This window comes from Heloderma suspectum, chromosome 3 (assembly GCF_057233095.1).
Source record: "Heloderma suspectum isolate Gila_16-S chromosome 3, 16-S_ref, whole genome shotgun sequence".
In the NCBI taxonomy this organism is placed as follows: domain Eukaryota; kingdom Metazoa; phylum Chordata; class Lepidosauria; order Squamata; family Helodermatidae; genus Heloderma; species Heloderma suspectum.
Genome location: NC_139460.1, coordinates 22,222,627 through 22,235,928, shown reverse-complemented (window position 1 = coordinate 22,235,928; position 13,302 = coordinate 22,222,627). Strand labels below are relative to the sequence as shown.

At 46.1% G+C, this 13,302-nt stretch overlaps 1 protein-coding gene across 2 annotated transcripts in view; it reads left to right on the top strand.

Annotated features, from left to right (window-relative positions):
• The window catches only part of MAML2 (mastermind like transcriptional coactivator 2), a 237,607-nt gene that overhangs the window by 186,433 nt on the left and 37,872 nt on the right, over positions 1 to 13,302 (top strand). The window contains exons 4-5 of one of the 2 annotated variants that reach the window (XM_084842644.1): positions 8,478 to 8,530; positions 12,917 to 12,974. The exons of the other annotated variant lie outside the window; for it this stretch is intronic. Of the exons in view, the coding sequence (XP_084698770.1) occupies positions 8,478 to 8,530; positions 12,917 to 12,974 (111 nt within the window). The remainder of the gene's footprint in view (positions 1 to 8,477; positions 8,531 to 12,916; positions 12,975 to 13,302) is intronic. 2 annotated transcript variants of the gene reach the window in all.

The following is a 13,302-nucleotide window of genomic DNA, read 5'->3' as shown; positions in this document are numbered from 1 at the left end:
TAGAGTTTGGCTGCACAGGCTAGAGCATCACTAGAACTTCTGGACTCTCTAGGGGGATGTCTCTATGGTCACCACGATTTATCCACAGAGCCACCAAATTTATCCATGGGGAGCCCGACAGACAACAGACAAGTGGCCCCATACCCACTCTGCAGAGGGTGGGTATTGACAGTGGGTAACTTACTGGTTGTGGGCAGGAAAAGCACCCTCCACAAGACATGCTAGTCCATCGTGGGTCTCTCGCAAATGTGACCTATGGTGGGTTAGCATGATGTCTGACCCCAGACAGACAGAGAGAACCAAACCCTACCAGCAGCACTGTCTCCTGCAGTATTATGGTGTCTAGTTGCTCCCGCCAGCCGGCCCTGTCTTCTGTGCACAAGGAACGCTGGGACTGATAGTTCTTGAGAGAGCTTGTCACAGAGGGAAGCATAAATCTCATGTCTCTCTCAAACAACAAGTCCACTTTTAACTGCATAAGCAGACTCTCTCAGGTCTAGTCAAGAGCCTGAGCCAGCCGCTCACTGTTCAGAATGTTGTGCTGCTTCTTATTGGCTTCAGGAAATTTCTCAAGAGCTGGACAATAAGTACATAGATACAGAGAAATAAGTTTCCATAAATATCCTCAAGCGTGATCTACGTTTTGCCATGTATTTAGCCTCAACCTGTCAGAACTGGATCGTCCTTTCCCTTCACAATCAACACCACAACAGACAAAGCTTCAGGCTGATACGACCTTATTTTGCTAGAGCCTAATCTCTCTACAAAGGCAGATTCAAGGAAAACTCTCAGGCTGCCCCCAGCCCCTAAACAACTAATCAACAATCTCTAAGCAGAGGAGATGAACCAGAGGGAGAAAAAGTTGCTGGCAGTTTGGGCTATGAACCTCCTGCCAAGCTAGCTTTGCACTGATGCCCCTCGCTTAGGGTGGCTCCCTCCTATGTTGGCGTCCAAGAGTGGGTATCTGGGTGGAGCGTCTGAGCTTTGCCCCTAACTTTTCCCACTGTGCTTTGCAGTGTACCCTGGCATCTCTCAAGTCACACCCCTCTTCCTCATCCTCCTTGGAACCTTGTATTCTTACGGTGGAGGGCCGGGCAGGGACTCAGTCTGGGCCACCTGTTGGTCAAGGTCTTGGGAGGACTCTCTTCCAGCATTTTAGCTCACCAGGGAGGATACCTCCCCCGGACTCTGATCTAGCTGCTGCTCCAACTCTGATTCAGAATCAGAGCTGTTAGACATCTCAAGATGCTTAGACTTATCCCGGACACAATCCCCCCTACACACACACACACACACACACACCTCACAGTAATGAAGTTGCGGCCTAGACAGCCCCCCAACCCCAGACCACGGGCCCCAGTAAAGTGTACTCCCCCCTTACCACCAACAATGCTTGGGTCCAACATATAATATATTCCGGGAAAACTTTAACAAGATATGTTAGCCACTGTTATTTTTGTTAACCCAGCCATTGTTTAATTAATTAATTAATTAATTAATTAAGCCATTGTTTTATTATTTTTGTTAACCTGGCCATTGTTTTATTAATGCCAATAAAAAAGGTAAAGGTGTCCCCAACCAGTCGTGTCCGACCCTAGGGTGCAGTGCTCATCCCCGTTTCTAAGCCGAAGAGCCAGCGCTGTCCGAAGACGCTTCTGTGGTCATGTGGCCGGCATGACTGAACACCGAGGTGCACGGAACGCTGTTACCTTTCCCGCCGAGGCGATACCTATTTATGTACTTGCAATTTCTTGCTTTCGAACTGCTAGGTTGGCAGGAGCTGGGACTGAAGACGGGAGCTCACTCCGTCATGCAGCACCAGGGTCTCGAACTGCTGACCTGCCGACCTTCCAGTCTGCAGTTCAGCATCTTAACCACTAAGCCACCGCGGCCCTTATTAATGCCAATAGCAGCTTGCAAATAAAGGCAACATTGATACAGCATAACGGATGATGTACTATTCCATAATATCCCTGGGACTGTTTTTTTAAAGAAATCTACCTGTTTGTTGTTCAGTCGTTAAGTCGTGTCCGACTCTTCGTGACCCCATGGGCCATAGCACGCCAGGCCTTCCTGTCCTCCGCTCTCTCCCGGAGTATGCTCAATTCATACTCATTGCATCGGTGATGCTATCTACCCATCTCATCCTCTGCCATCCCCTTCTCCTTTTTCCTTCGATCTTTCCCAGCATCAGGGTCTTTTCCAGGGAATTTTCTCTTCGCATTAGGTGGCCAAAATATTTGAGCTTCAGCTTCAGTCTCTGTCTTTCCAATGAGCACTCAGGGTTGATTTCCTTGAGGATGGACTGATTTGACCTCCTTGCAGTCCAGGGAACTCGTAAGAGTCTTCTCCAGCACCACAGTTCGAAAGCATCAATTCTTCGGTGCTCAGCCTTCCTTATAGTCTAGCTCTCACAGCCATACATTACTACTGGGAAAACCATAGCTTTGCTTAGATGGACCTTTGTCGGCAAGGTGATGTCTCTGCTTCTTACTATGCTGTCTAGGTTTGCCATAGCTTTCCTCCCAGGGAGCAAGCGTCTTTTAATTTCATGGCTACAGTCACCGTCTGCGGTGATCTTGGAGCCCAAGAAAGTAAAATCTGTCACTGCTTCCATTTCTTCCCCTTCTATATATAAATTATATATATATATATATAATTTCTATAGTGCTTCTGTACACCACCTGCACTGCAGAATACTTCTTCACAGAGCGCGTAGTTAAACTGTGGGATTTGCTATCACAGGATGTAGTGATGGCCACCAATTTAAAAGGGGGTTGGACAAATTCCTGGAGGAAAATGCTATCAATGCCTACTAATCCTGATTAGGGATGCTGGAGAAATTCGAGACGGACAAAAATGATCTCGGATTTCTAGAATTCTGACATGCTGAATCAGCTTCGGAGCAACCCCCTCAAGCAGCATGGAGTCCGTTGATTCCAGATGATTTTTTTACTTTCCCAAAATTTATGCATATACATTTGTAGGAAAATATGCAAGTTTCTGCTGAGGAAACGTTGAATGGCATGTGGGGGGGCAATACACTAAATATTACTTGCTAAGGTAAACTATGTAAATACTTACATAAATACATAATTATTTGTGTATTTTTCTGCATGACGAAAAAGAAAATATTTGCATCTGTCTGTGGGCGGATAACAAAACAAAAGGCACCTGACAATCCGCAAAACACAGACAGAGTGGATTTTACACAGTCTGTACATCCCTAGTCCTGATGGCTATGTGCTACCTCCAGTACCAGAGGCAGTGAGCCTATGTACACCAGTTGCTGGGGAACATGGGTGGGAGGGTGCTGTTGTGCTTGTGTCCTGCTTGTGGGTTCCCGGTCAACAGCTGGCTAGCCACTGTGTGAACGGAATGCTGGACTAGATGGACCCTTGGTCTGATCCAGCATGGCCCTTCTTATGTTCTTAACAGGACTGATCAGGTTATCTCCCATCTCAATAAATTGCTGTTCATATTCATAGAATATAATTAGAAGTTGTATAATTAGTATTCATGATGATATCTTTGACCTAGGCTCTTTTTTTACTAATTGTTTTAAGAAATTTTGAAATCCAATTTAAATTTTAAAAATCCAATTTAAATTTTAAAAATCAGGTGTGTGTTTTTTAAATAAATCATTGATTTTTATCAACCCTGCACCACAGGGGGGAAGAGTGGGACCAGGTGTGTCCCATATGCCTGCCCTCTCAGCCTGTTCTCCAGGTGCTAAATGTTGATGTGCAACTTCAGCGCGCGCCTCTCGCTTCGTATGGTTCTTTATATTTAAAGCAGACTCTGACCGGACAGCCCTTAAAACAGAGGAGTGTCCTCGGTAAAGTAGGATATATAGCTATCCTAAACTGGGGCATCCTTCATATAAAGACTAGTCACTTCTGTTAACTCTGATTTATCCTCCTTAATCCCTGTATGCCACAGACACATATTTCAAATAGTGCTGCCCCTGGAACCAGATGTTGGTCGTGTATATGTGTGGAGCAGGGCCTTAAAATGCCTACTTGTATCATGGCCCCCTGACCCATAGACTCCCTTTGAGACCTTTCTCTGCTGTCAGATCAGAGTAAATGGCCCATGTTGTTACTGGAAATCATGCCATGTGTGTCAGACGGAGCAGAGAGAGTGAGAGGTTAACTCAGAATTATTTACTACATCAAGGAGCACTAAAGAAACCATATATAACCATCAATCACCTTCTTTGTTGAGACTTCATGAGTGAGTGATGAATAGGCCCTCTGTGCAGAAATATTCAGCTACACCATAAAGGCCCATAAATTATAAATGTGTTAATCTTCTATACCGGATGAGCAGAGAGCACGAAGAACTATTAATGTAGAAGGACAGCGAAAGCTACAGATGGAGCCACAGGAGTCTGGAGTCAGTGTTATGAAGAGTGCACGTACAAAAACGTCCTATTCTGGGGAGAGCAGAGAGAAAAATTCAGGGCTCTAGAAAAATTTGCCCTCAATGTGATTTAAAAAGAAAAAGAACAGAAAAATCTGGTTCTGCAGGTTTTCAATGGAATGGGATCCATATGCTTCATTATACAGCCACTAGATGGCGCTGTGGTCTAGCTCCTCTTCTTGCAGCTTTTCCTTTTTAACAGAGGCAACTCAAGCAGAACACAAGCAGGGTAATTCGATAGCTCATTATCTCCGATCTATTTAAAAATGGAATAAAGGTCATGTAGTGCAGGAGATGCCCTGGATGTCATCTAAAGGGCTGCAAACTTCTGTGAGTGAGCAATCTCAACAGCAGGATAAAAGCTCCATGTGAAGAAGCCCCATATCTCTATTCAGCCCTCTCTTCCCACATCTTGGAAGCACCTTGTGCTTGGAGCCTGAATAATAGGTATCCCAATGAGAGAGAGCTGGGTGAGAATAATGGGTTTGTTCGTTTGTTTGTTTGTTTGTTTGTTTAAGATACTTTTAGGCTGCCTTTTAGCGTCAGTCCCTCACAAGGCAGCTTCCAACATGTAAAAATTCAATTGGTACCCAAATTTAACCATAAAACAATGGTTGGGTTAATAAAGCAGCAAGAAAAACAGCGGCATTGATAACAATAACACGCAGCCCAATAGAACAACAATAAAATCAGTGAAAATAGTTTAAAACTATCTCAGTGTCAAGGCAAACCAGCAGCACAACAGTAGCCATTTATGAAAAGGTGGTTCTAAACAAATGGCTTTCTAAAGCCTGCTTAAAGGAATACAATTCCACAAACATTGGGCCACTGCCAAGAAGGCCCTGTCCTTCACACTAACCAACCTGATCTCACTGGTGGGCACACAAGCAGAGCCTTAGAAGCCGATCTCACAGTGTGGGCAAGTTGTTATGGGTGAAGGCTATCTTTCAAATAACTTTGTCTCAAACCATGCAGGGCAGGGGTGGGGAACTAGTGGCCCTCCAGAGGTTGTTGGACCCCAACTCCCATCAGTCCCACCTAGCATGGCCAGTGTCATGGAAGTTGTAGTCCATCAAAATCTGGAGGGCCACAGATTCGCTTTTCCCTGCTTTAGGGCTTTGTACCAGCACTTTGAAGTGGGCCCAGAAACGCACTGGCACCAATGCAACTGGCATCAGTGCCAGCTCCAGGTTTCAGAGGGCCCTTGGGCGAGACCCCTCCATGGGCCCCCTTCCTCAGTGAGTCTCCCTTCTCATCATCCTTGTCGCCAGCTGCCCTCACTCCTCCTCTTCTTCCTCGTCATTGCTGCCACTTGCATGCCTGACAGGCAGTAAGCCAGTGATCAAACAGGCCGTGGCATCTACTGCTCCTCTTTCTCACCACCACCTTTGTCTGGGCCAGAGCGGGAGGCAGTGAACAAGCAAGCTGCAAGGATGGAGAGAAGGAGCAACTCCACGGAGCGCTCGTCAGTGGGCACAACCATGCCTACCCTTGCTGCTGGCCCTGGCAACTGGTATAATATCGGTGCCACGTATTCTGACTGCCTAGCACCCACCAACATCTAGGTGGCCCATTGTGCTGCTGCCTTTGCACATGTGTCATAGGGAGGGAAGGAAAACAGGAGTTCCCTTGAACTCTATGGCAGCGGTCCCCAACCTTTTTGGCGCCAGGGACCAGTCCAATTTTTCCACAGACCGGGGGGGGGGGGGTCCGCTGGCAGACTTCTGGCCGCTGGGACGCAAATGGGGTCCACTATGCGGAAGCCATTTGCGTCCCTATTCTTTGCAGTAATCGGCTACGTAAAGATTTATGTAGTCTATTACTTGTACAACAGGGATGCAAATGGCATCCGCGTAGCGGATGTCATTTGTGTCCAAGCAGCCAGAAGTCCGCCAGCGGCCGGAGCTGGCCAGCAGCTCCGCAGACTCGCCGCAGAGCGGAGCTGGCCAGGGCTGGCGAGGATTCCGGGGGGGGGGACGGATCGCCTCCCCCCCCCGCAGACCCTCACGGACCCAAGGTGGGGGGGTTTCGCACACCCCTGTGGCCCGGTTGCTGACAGGCCACAGACCGGTACCGGTCCGCAGACCGGGGGTTGGGGACCCTTGCTCTATGGGAATCCTTTGCACATGGGATCCGTGCCTGCAGTGGGATTTGGAGCCTTTCTACATGAGGCATTTATTGTGCACACGTGATTCCTCACAGTCGTTTGCGGGTCCTTTACAGGATATCATCCTCCTCCAGGGCCTCTCCTGTGCTTTGCAACCATTTTAGCAGGGGCGAGGGGGGGATCTAATGAGGAAATTCTGATATTATTTGTGAATGGCAGAATAAAGCCTAGAGTAATTGCACAATTCCGCTATACCACAGCGCCACCTAGTGCTTGTGTTGTTGTTGTTGTTCAGTCGTTCAGTCGTGTCCAACTCTTAGTGACCCCATGGACCATAGCACGCCAGGCCATCCTGTCCTACGCTCTCTCCCAGAGTGTGCTCAAGTCCATATTGATTGCATCGGTGATGCTATCTAGCCATCTCATCCTCTGCTGTCCCCTTCTCCTTTTGCCCTCAGTCTTTCCCAGCATCAGGGTCTTTTCCAGAGAGTTTTCTCTTCGCATTAGGTGGCCAAAATATTTGAGCTTCAGCTTCAGTATCTGTCCTTCTAATGAGCACTCAGGGTTGATTTCTTAAGGATTGACTGATTTGACCTCCTTGCAGTCCAGCGGACTCGTGAGAGTCTTCTCCAGCACCACAGTTCAAAAGCATCAATTCTTCGGCGCTCAGCCTTCCTTATAGTCCAGCTCTCACAGCCATACGTTACTACTAGGAAAACCATAGCTTTGATTAGATGGACCTTTGTCGCCAAGGTGATGTCTCTGCTTCTTACTATGCTGTCTAGGTTTGCCATAGCTTTCCTCCCAAGGAGCAAGCGTCTTTTAATTTCATGGCTACAGTCACCGTCTGCGGTGACCTTGGAGCCCAAGAAAATAAAATCTGTCACTGCTTCCATTTCTTCCCCTTCCATATGCCAGGAAGTGATGGGGCCAGATGCCATGATCTTCGTTTTTTTAATGTTGAGTTTCAAACCAGCTTTTGCACTCTCCTCTTTCACCCTCAACAAGAGGCTCTTTAGATCCTCTTCACTTTCTGCCATTAGGGTGATATCATCTGCGTATCTGAGGTTGTTGATGATTCTCCCGGCAACCTTAATTCCGACCTGTGATTCATCCAACCCGGCGTTTCTCATGATGTACTCGGCATATAAGTTAAATAAGCAGGGCGACAATATACAGCCTTGTCGTACTCCTTTCCCAATTTTGAACCACTCAGTTGTTCCATGTCCGGTTCTTACTGTTGCTTCTTGACCCTCGTACAGGTTTCTCAGGAGACAGGTAAGGTGGCCTGGTACCCCCATCTCTTTAAGAATTTGCCACAGTTTGTTGTGATCCACACAATCAAAGGCTTTAGCGTAGTCAATGAAGCAGAAATAGACGTTTTTCTGGAATTCTCCCGCTTTCTCCATGATCCAGCGAAAGTTGGCGATTTGATCTCTAGTTCCTTTGCCTCTTCAAAATGCAGCTTGTACTTCCGGTAGTTCTCGGTTCGCATACTGCTGAAGCCTAGCTTGTAGGATTTTGAGCATCACCTTGCTGGCATGTGAAATGAGCGCAATTGTATGGTAGTTTGAACACTCTTTGGCGTTGCCCTTCTTTGGAAATGGAATGTAAACTGACCTTTTCCAGTCTTGTGGCCACTGTTGAGTGGTCCAAATTTGTTGGCATATTGAGTGCAGCACTTTAACAGCATTGTCTTTTAGGATTTTAAATAGCTCAGCTGGAATACTGTCATCTCCACTAGCTTTGTTGTTAGGAATGCTTCCTAAGGCCCACTTGACTTCACTCTCGAGGATGTCCGGCTCAAGTTCAGTGACCGCACTATCATGGCTATCAGGGACATTCAAATCTTTCCTGTATAGTTCTTCTGTGTATTCTTGCCACCTCTTCTTAATCTCGTCTGCATCTGTTAGGTCCCTGCCTTCTTTGTCCTTTATCATGCCAGTCTTTGCACAAAACGTTCCCTTGAGATCTCCGATTTTCTTGAAGAGATCTCTAGTCTTTCCCATTCTGTTGTTTTCTTCAATTTCTTTGCATTGTTCATTTAAAAAGGCCTTCTTGTCTCTCCTTGCTATTCTCTGGAACTCTGCATTCATTTGGAGATATCTTCCCCTTTCTCCCTTGCTTTTCGCTTCCTTTGTTTCCTCAGCTACTTGTAAAGCCTCATCAGACAGCCACTTTGCTTTCTTGCATTTCTTTTTCTTTGGGACGGTTTTAGTTGCTCCCTCCTGAACAATATTACGGACCTCCGTCCATAGTTCCTCAGGCACTCTGTCTATCAGGTCTAATCCCTGAAATCTATTCCTCACCTCCACTGTATATTCATCAGGGATATGATTTAGGTCATACCTGAACGGTTTAGTGGTTTTCCCTACATTCTTCAATTTAAGCTGAAATTTTGCAAGAAGCAGCTCATGATCTGAGCCACAGTCAGCTCCAGGTCTTGTTTTTACTGACTATATAGAGCTTCTCCATCTTTGATTATATCCTTTGCAGCCAATCTGATTTCGATGTTGACCATCTGGTGATGTCCATGTGTAGAGTCGCCTCTTGTGCTGTTGGAAAAGAGTGTTTGCTATGATCAGCATGTTCTCTTGGCAAAACTCGATTAGCCTTTGTCCTGCTTCATTTTGTACACCAAGGCCATGCTTGCCTGTTATCCCGGTGATTTCTTGACTTCCTACTTTAGCATTCCAATCCCCTATGATGAAGAGGACATCTTTTTTTGGTGTTAGTTCTCGAAGGTGTTGTAGGTCTTCATAGAACTGTTCAACCTCAGCTTCTTCTGCATCAGTGGTTGGGGCATAGACTTGAATTACTGTGATGTTGAATGGTTTGCCTTGGATTCGTACTGAGATCATTCTATTGTTTTTAAGATTGTACCCCAGTACTGCTTTTCCCACCCTTTTGTTGACTATGAGTGCTACTCCATTTCTTCTAAGGGATTCTTGCCCACAATAGTAGATATGATGGTCACCTGAATTAAATTCGCCCATGCTTGTCCATTTTAGTTCGCTAATTCCCAAGATGTTGATGTTCAGTCTTGCCATCTCATGTTTGACCACCTCCAGCTTACCTTGATTCATTGATCTGACATTCCAGGTTCCTAAACAATATTGTTCTTTACAGCATCGGATTTTCTTTTCACCACCAGACACATCCACAGCTGAGTGTCCTTTCGGCTTTGGCCCAGCCGCTTCACTCTTTCTGGCGCTACTTGGAAATACCCTCTGCTCTTCCCCAGTAGTATATTGGACACCTTCCGACCTGAGGGTCTCATCTTCCGGTGTCATATCTTTTAGCCTTGTGATACGTTCCATGGGGTTTTCTTGGCAAGAATACTGGAGTGGGTTGCCATTTCCTTCTCCAGTGGACCACATTTTGTCAGAACTCTCTGCCATGACCTGTCCGTCTTGGGTGGCCCTGCACGGCATAGCTTATGGCTTCACTGAGTTACGCAAGCCCCTTCGCCACAACAAGGCAGTGATCCATGAAGGGGAGTGCTTGTGTAATGGAACATAAAGAAAGGAAGAGAAAGACAACCCCCAGAAAAAAAAACACGTGTAAAGGAGCAAATCTTAATCCTGCAAAGAATCCGGAAAGAGAAGCCTCGGTAAAGTGGCGGGTTAAAAGCCTCATATAGAAAAGACCTAAATATTTTTTTGATTTAAATAAATGAACACGTTTTAAAAATGCATTGAAGGTGCCTTTTTGAGCAATTAGTCGGGAGAGGCCTGCCAAGAACAAAAATGGGGGATAAAAAAGGGACAGCGATTTATTAGGGTGAAGAACTAGAAAATGGGGACTGCCCCTGGTAAACTAGGCCTGCTGGAAGAAGAAGACCAAATAAAGTCTGGGTGGCCACATATGCATCGGCAAGAAAGAGGAAATGCCTCACCCAAAAAAGGGCAAAAGAGGGCATATATTTGCATAGGCTAATTTATAAGTATAGATGCAAATTTAGTAATAATTACTAGAATTTCAATAGAAATGCAGTGCATCTCAAGACTGTCATCCAGGTGCTAACTGTGGATGGGTAACTTCAAGGACCCTTCTGCTCCGCCTTCGTATGGTTCTTTATTGTTAAACCAGGCTAGAAGTGGGCAACCCTTCAACCAGAGGAAGCCTTCAAATAGAGGACTGTTCTCTGTAAAGTAGGGCACATGACAACCCTAGATTAAGTCCATTGTAAAAATTGAACAAAATAAATTTTAAAGATCAGGAAATGCGAAAAACTGTACAAAATCTCAATGCACAAAATCCAAGAAAATGCCCAACCCCACACAAATAATTACATAATGGGACTGTTCACACATGCTAACCCACACTCAGTGTGGTTTTGAACCCTGGGTTGTTTGTTGAACTGTGGGTTGGTGTGTTGTCTGAACGCAGCACGTTTTCCGCAGGGTGGGTTATTGTGTTGTTTCAACACAGCCAGGGTGGCTTGTTAACCATGCAGGGTGGCTTATTAACCACCATGGGTTCTCGAGGTGGCTTGTTCAAGAAAATAAGCCACACTGCATGGTTAACAAGCCAGCCTTGGCTGAGTTCAGACAACATGCTAACCCACGGTCCAACAAACAGCCCGTGGTTCAAAACAACCAACACTCAACCACTGAGTGTGGGTTAGCATGTTATGTGAACTGTCCCAGTATCTATCAGCAGCCCTTAATATGGAAGAAGAAGAGTCTAACCTGATCTCAGTCACAGTAAAACATACCACAAGTTGTTATGAACACGGTTACTCAGCAAACGCCAGTTTGAAAATCCATGTTTCCTGACATTAATGTACACACCAGCTCTCAGATAAATAAAACATGGGGAAAAGTCATGCAGCCAGCCCAGATTTTAACAACACAGTATAAAATAATGGTTGTTTTCATGCATTTATTTACTTTTTAGTACTTTATCTCACCAGGTTGTGTGTATGGGCGGGGGGCGGGGGGGGGGAATTGAGGACATTCCTTTGCTGTGCACAAGATGGTAGTTCTTCTTGTCGAGAAGGGAAGTCTGTGAGGAAATGAGTAGAACTATGAGAATGTGGCCATCTCATGTTGAATGGGGGGTGTAAAAAGCTGTGCTTCCTTCCATGGGAATGAGATGATCTTGCCAAAGCAAGATGCCTGAGGGTCCCAGGGGGACTGCATCCAACCTCCGATTGGTGGAAAGGACTGTGAGAAGCCGGAGCGGGCGGCAGCAAAGATGTGAATCTGTGTCAGTATGTGAACTAGCTGAGCAGCTCCGCCTTTTAACCAGGAATCTAGCTGAGATAAGCATCAGATTTAATGTTAAGAGATGGGTATATTTATACCCAAGGCACGAATCCAGGAAGTGACATTTGTGAAAGAGGCAAATTTCTCTTGTTAATCTCATAATCTATTTTAATTGCGGTGGTTAAACCACAATCAGTAAAATGCTGGTTACCGTGCTGGTCTCAAAGGATTGGAGAGAGACGTATTATTTTGTTTCATTTCTGCTTTAAAAGTCCCCAAAGCAGCTTACTGCAGAAAGCACATGAAAAACAACTGACACCAATAAAAATAGTCAGAAGAGAAAAATAACATTGCGCAAATCAGAAGAGATTTAAAACACACACACACACACACGCACACAGGTCAAACTATACTCGGGCCCGGTGTGAGCGCACTTGCCACCTGAAGCAGAAGCCGAACTTGTGCTGCTGCACAACCCTCTCTCCCTCCTTGCCGTTGTGGTGGTGCAATCCTCCCTCCCTGCCACCGCCCAGCCCAGAGTGTCCACTGCCTTTCCTTTGCTGCCGTGTGGGGCCTCTTGTGAAATCTCAGTGGCTCCAGGCTCTCGTGGGGTATGCCGAAATCTCACAAGATCCCTGGAGATGGGCAGCAACAGAGAGCCGGCAGCTGCTCCAAACAGCTCTGCCAGCTGCTTTCTCACTGTGGCAGATGCCACAGTGGGAAAGTGGCTGGCAGGGCTCTCTAGAGCACCCACTGGAGGTGGTGGTGGGCTCTCTGAGCTGGGGGTGGGGACAAGGGACCAGCACAATTCGCCACTCTTCCAGCTCAGCCGCCTCACTGCTTTATGGGTGGGCCAGCCGTGCTTAAACTTCTACAAAACTCTGCATCCGGTGTTAATAGGGGTTCTGATCCTGTTGGCACTCACCACCAGAGTTTGCGATTAGAGGACGCGATATCATTATTATATTATTTCTTTATTTTAGAATATTTATATACTAAAATATTTATATTCCCATTTTTAAAACCCTAAAGTGGTTCGCAACGTATTACGAAAGAATACATAATTAAAAGCATGACAGCATTTAGATGTTAATAGTTGGGAAAAGCCAGGGTAAACAAGTAAGTTTTTATATTGATGATGGGGGGGGGCGGGGGGGCAAGGTCTAGAAAGGATCACCAAAAGCGTTGTAATGAGTACATAGCTGGGCTGGGGTGGTATTTGAATCAGGGTCTTCCTGATTCATAGCTCAGTCTTTTAGCCATTACAGAGTCCCCAACTTTTTGGGGTCAGTGGACACATTTGAACTTTTGACAGTGTGTTGTGGGTATCCTTACAAAATGGCTGCAATGGGATGTGATGGCCTGACTGTTCACAAAAGAGCTGGCATGGTGGCCATGGCCAGTCACAAAACACCCATTTCCCAGAAGGCAAACTGGTGAGCTCCAAAACACAAAACCACTCTTGTGAAACCCCGGTTTTCTATTCCAACGTCCATTTCACCGAACGCAAATTATGAGGCTCCAAGATGACTAACTTGGCCAAGAAACTAAATAGAA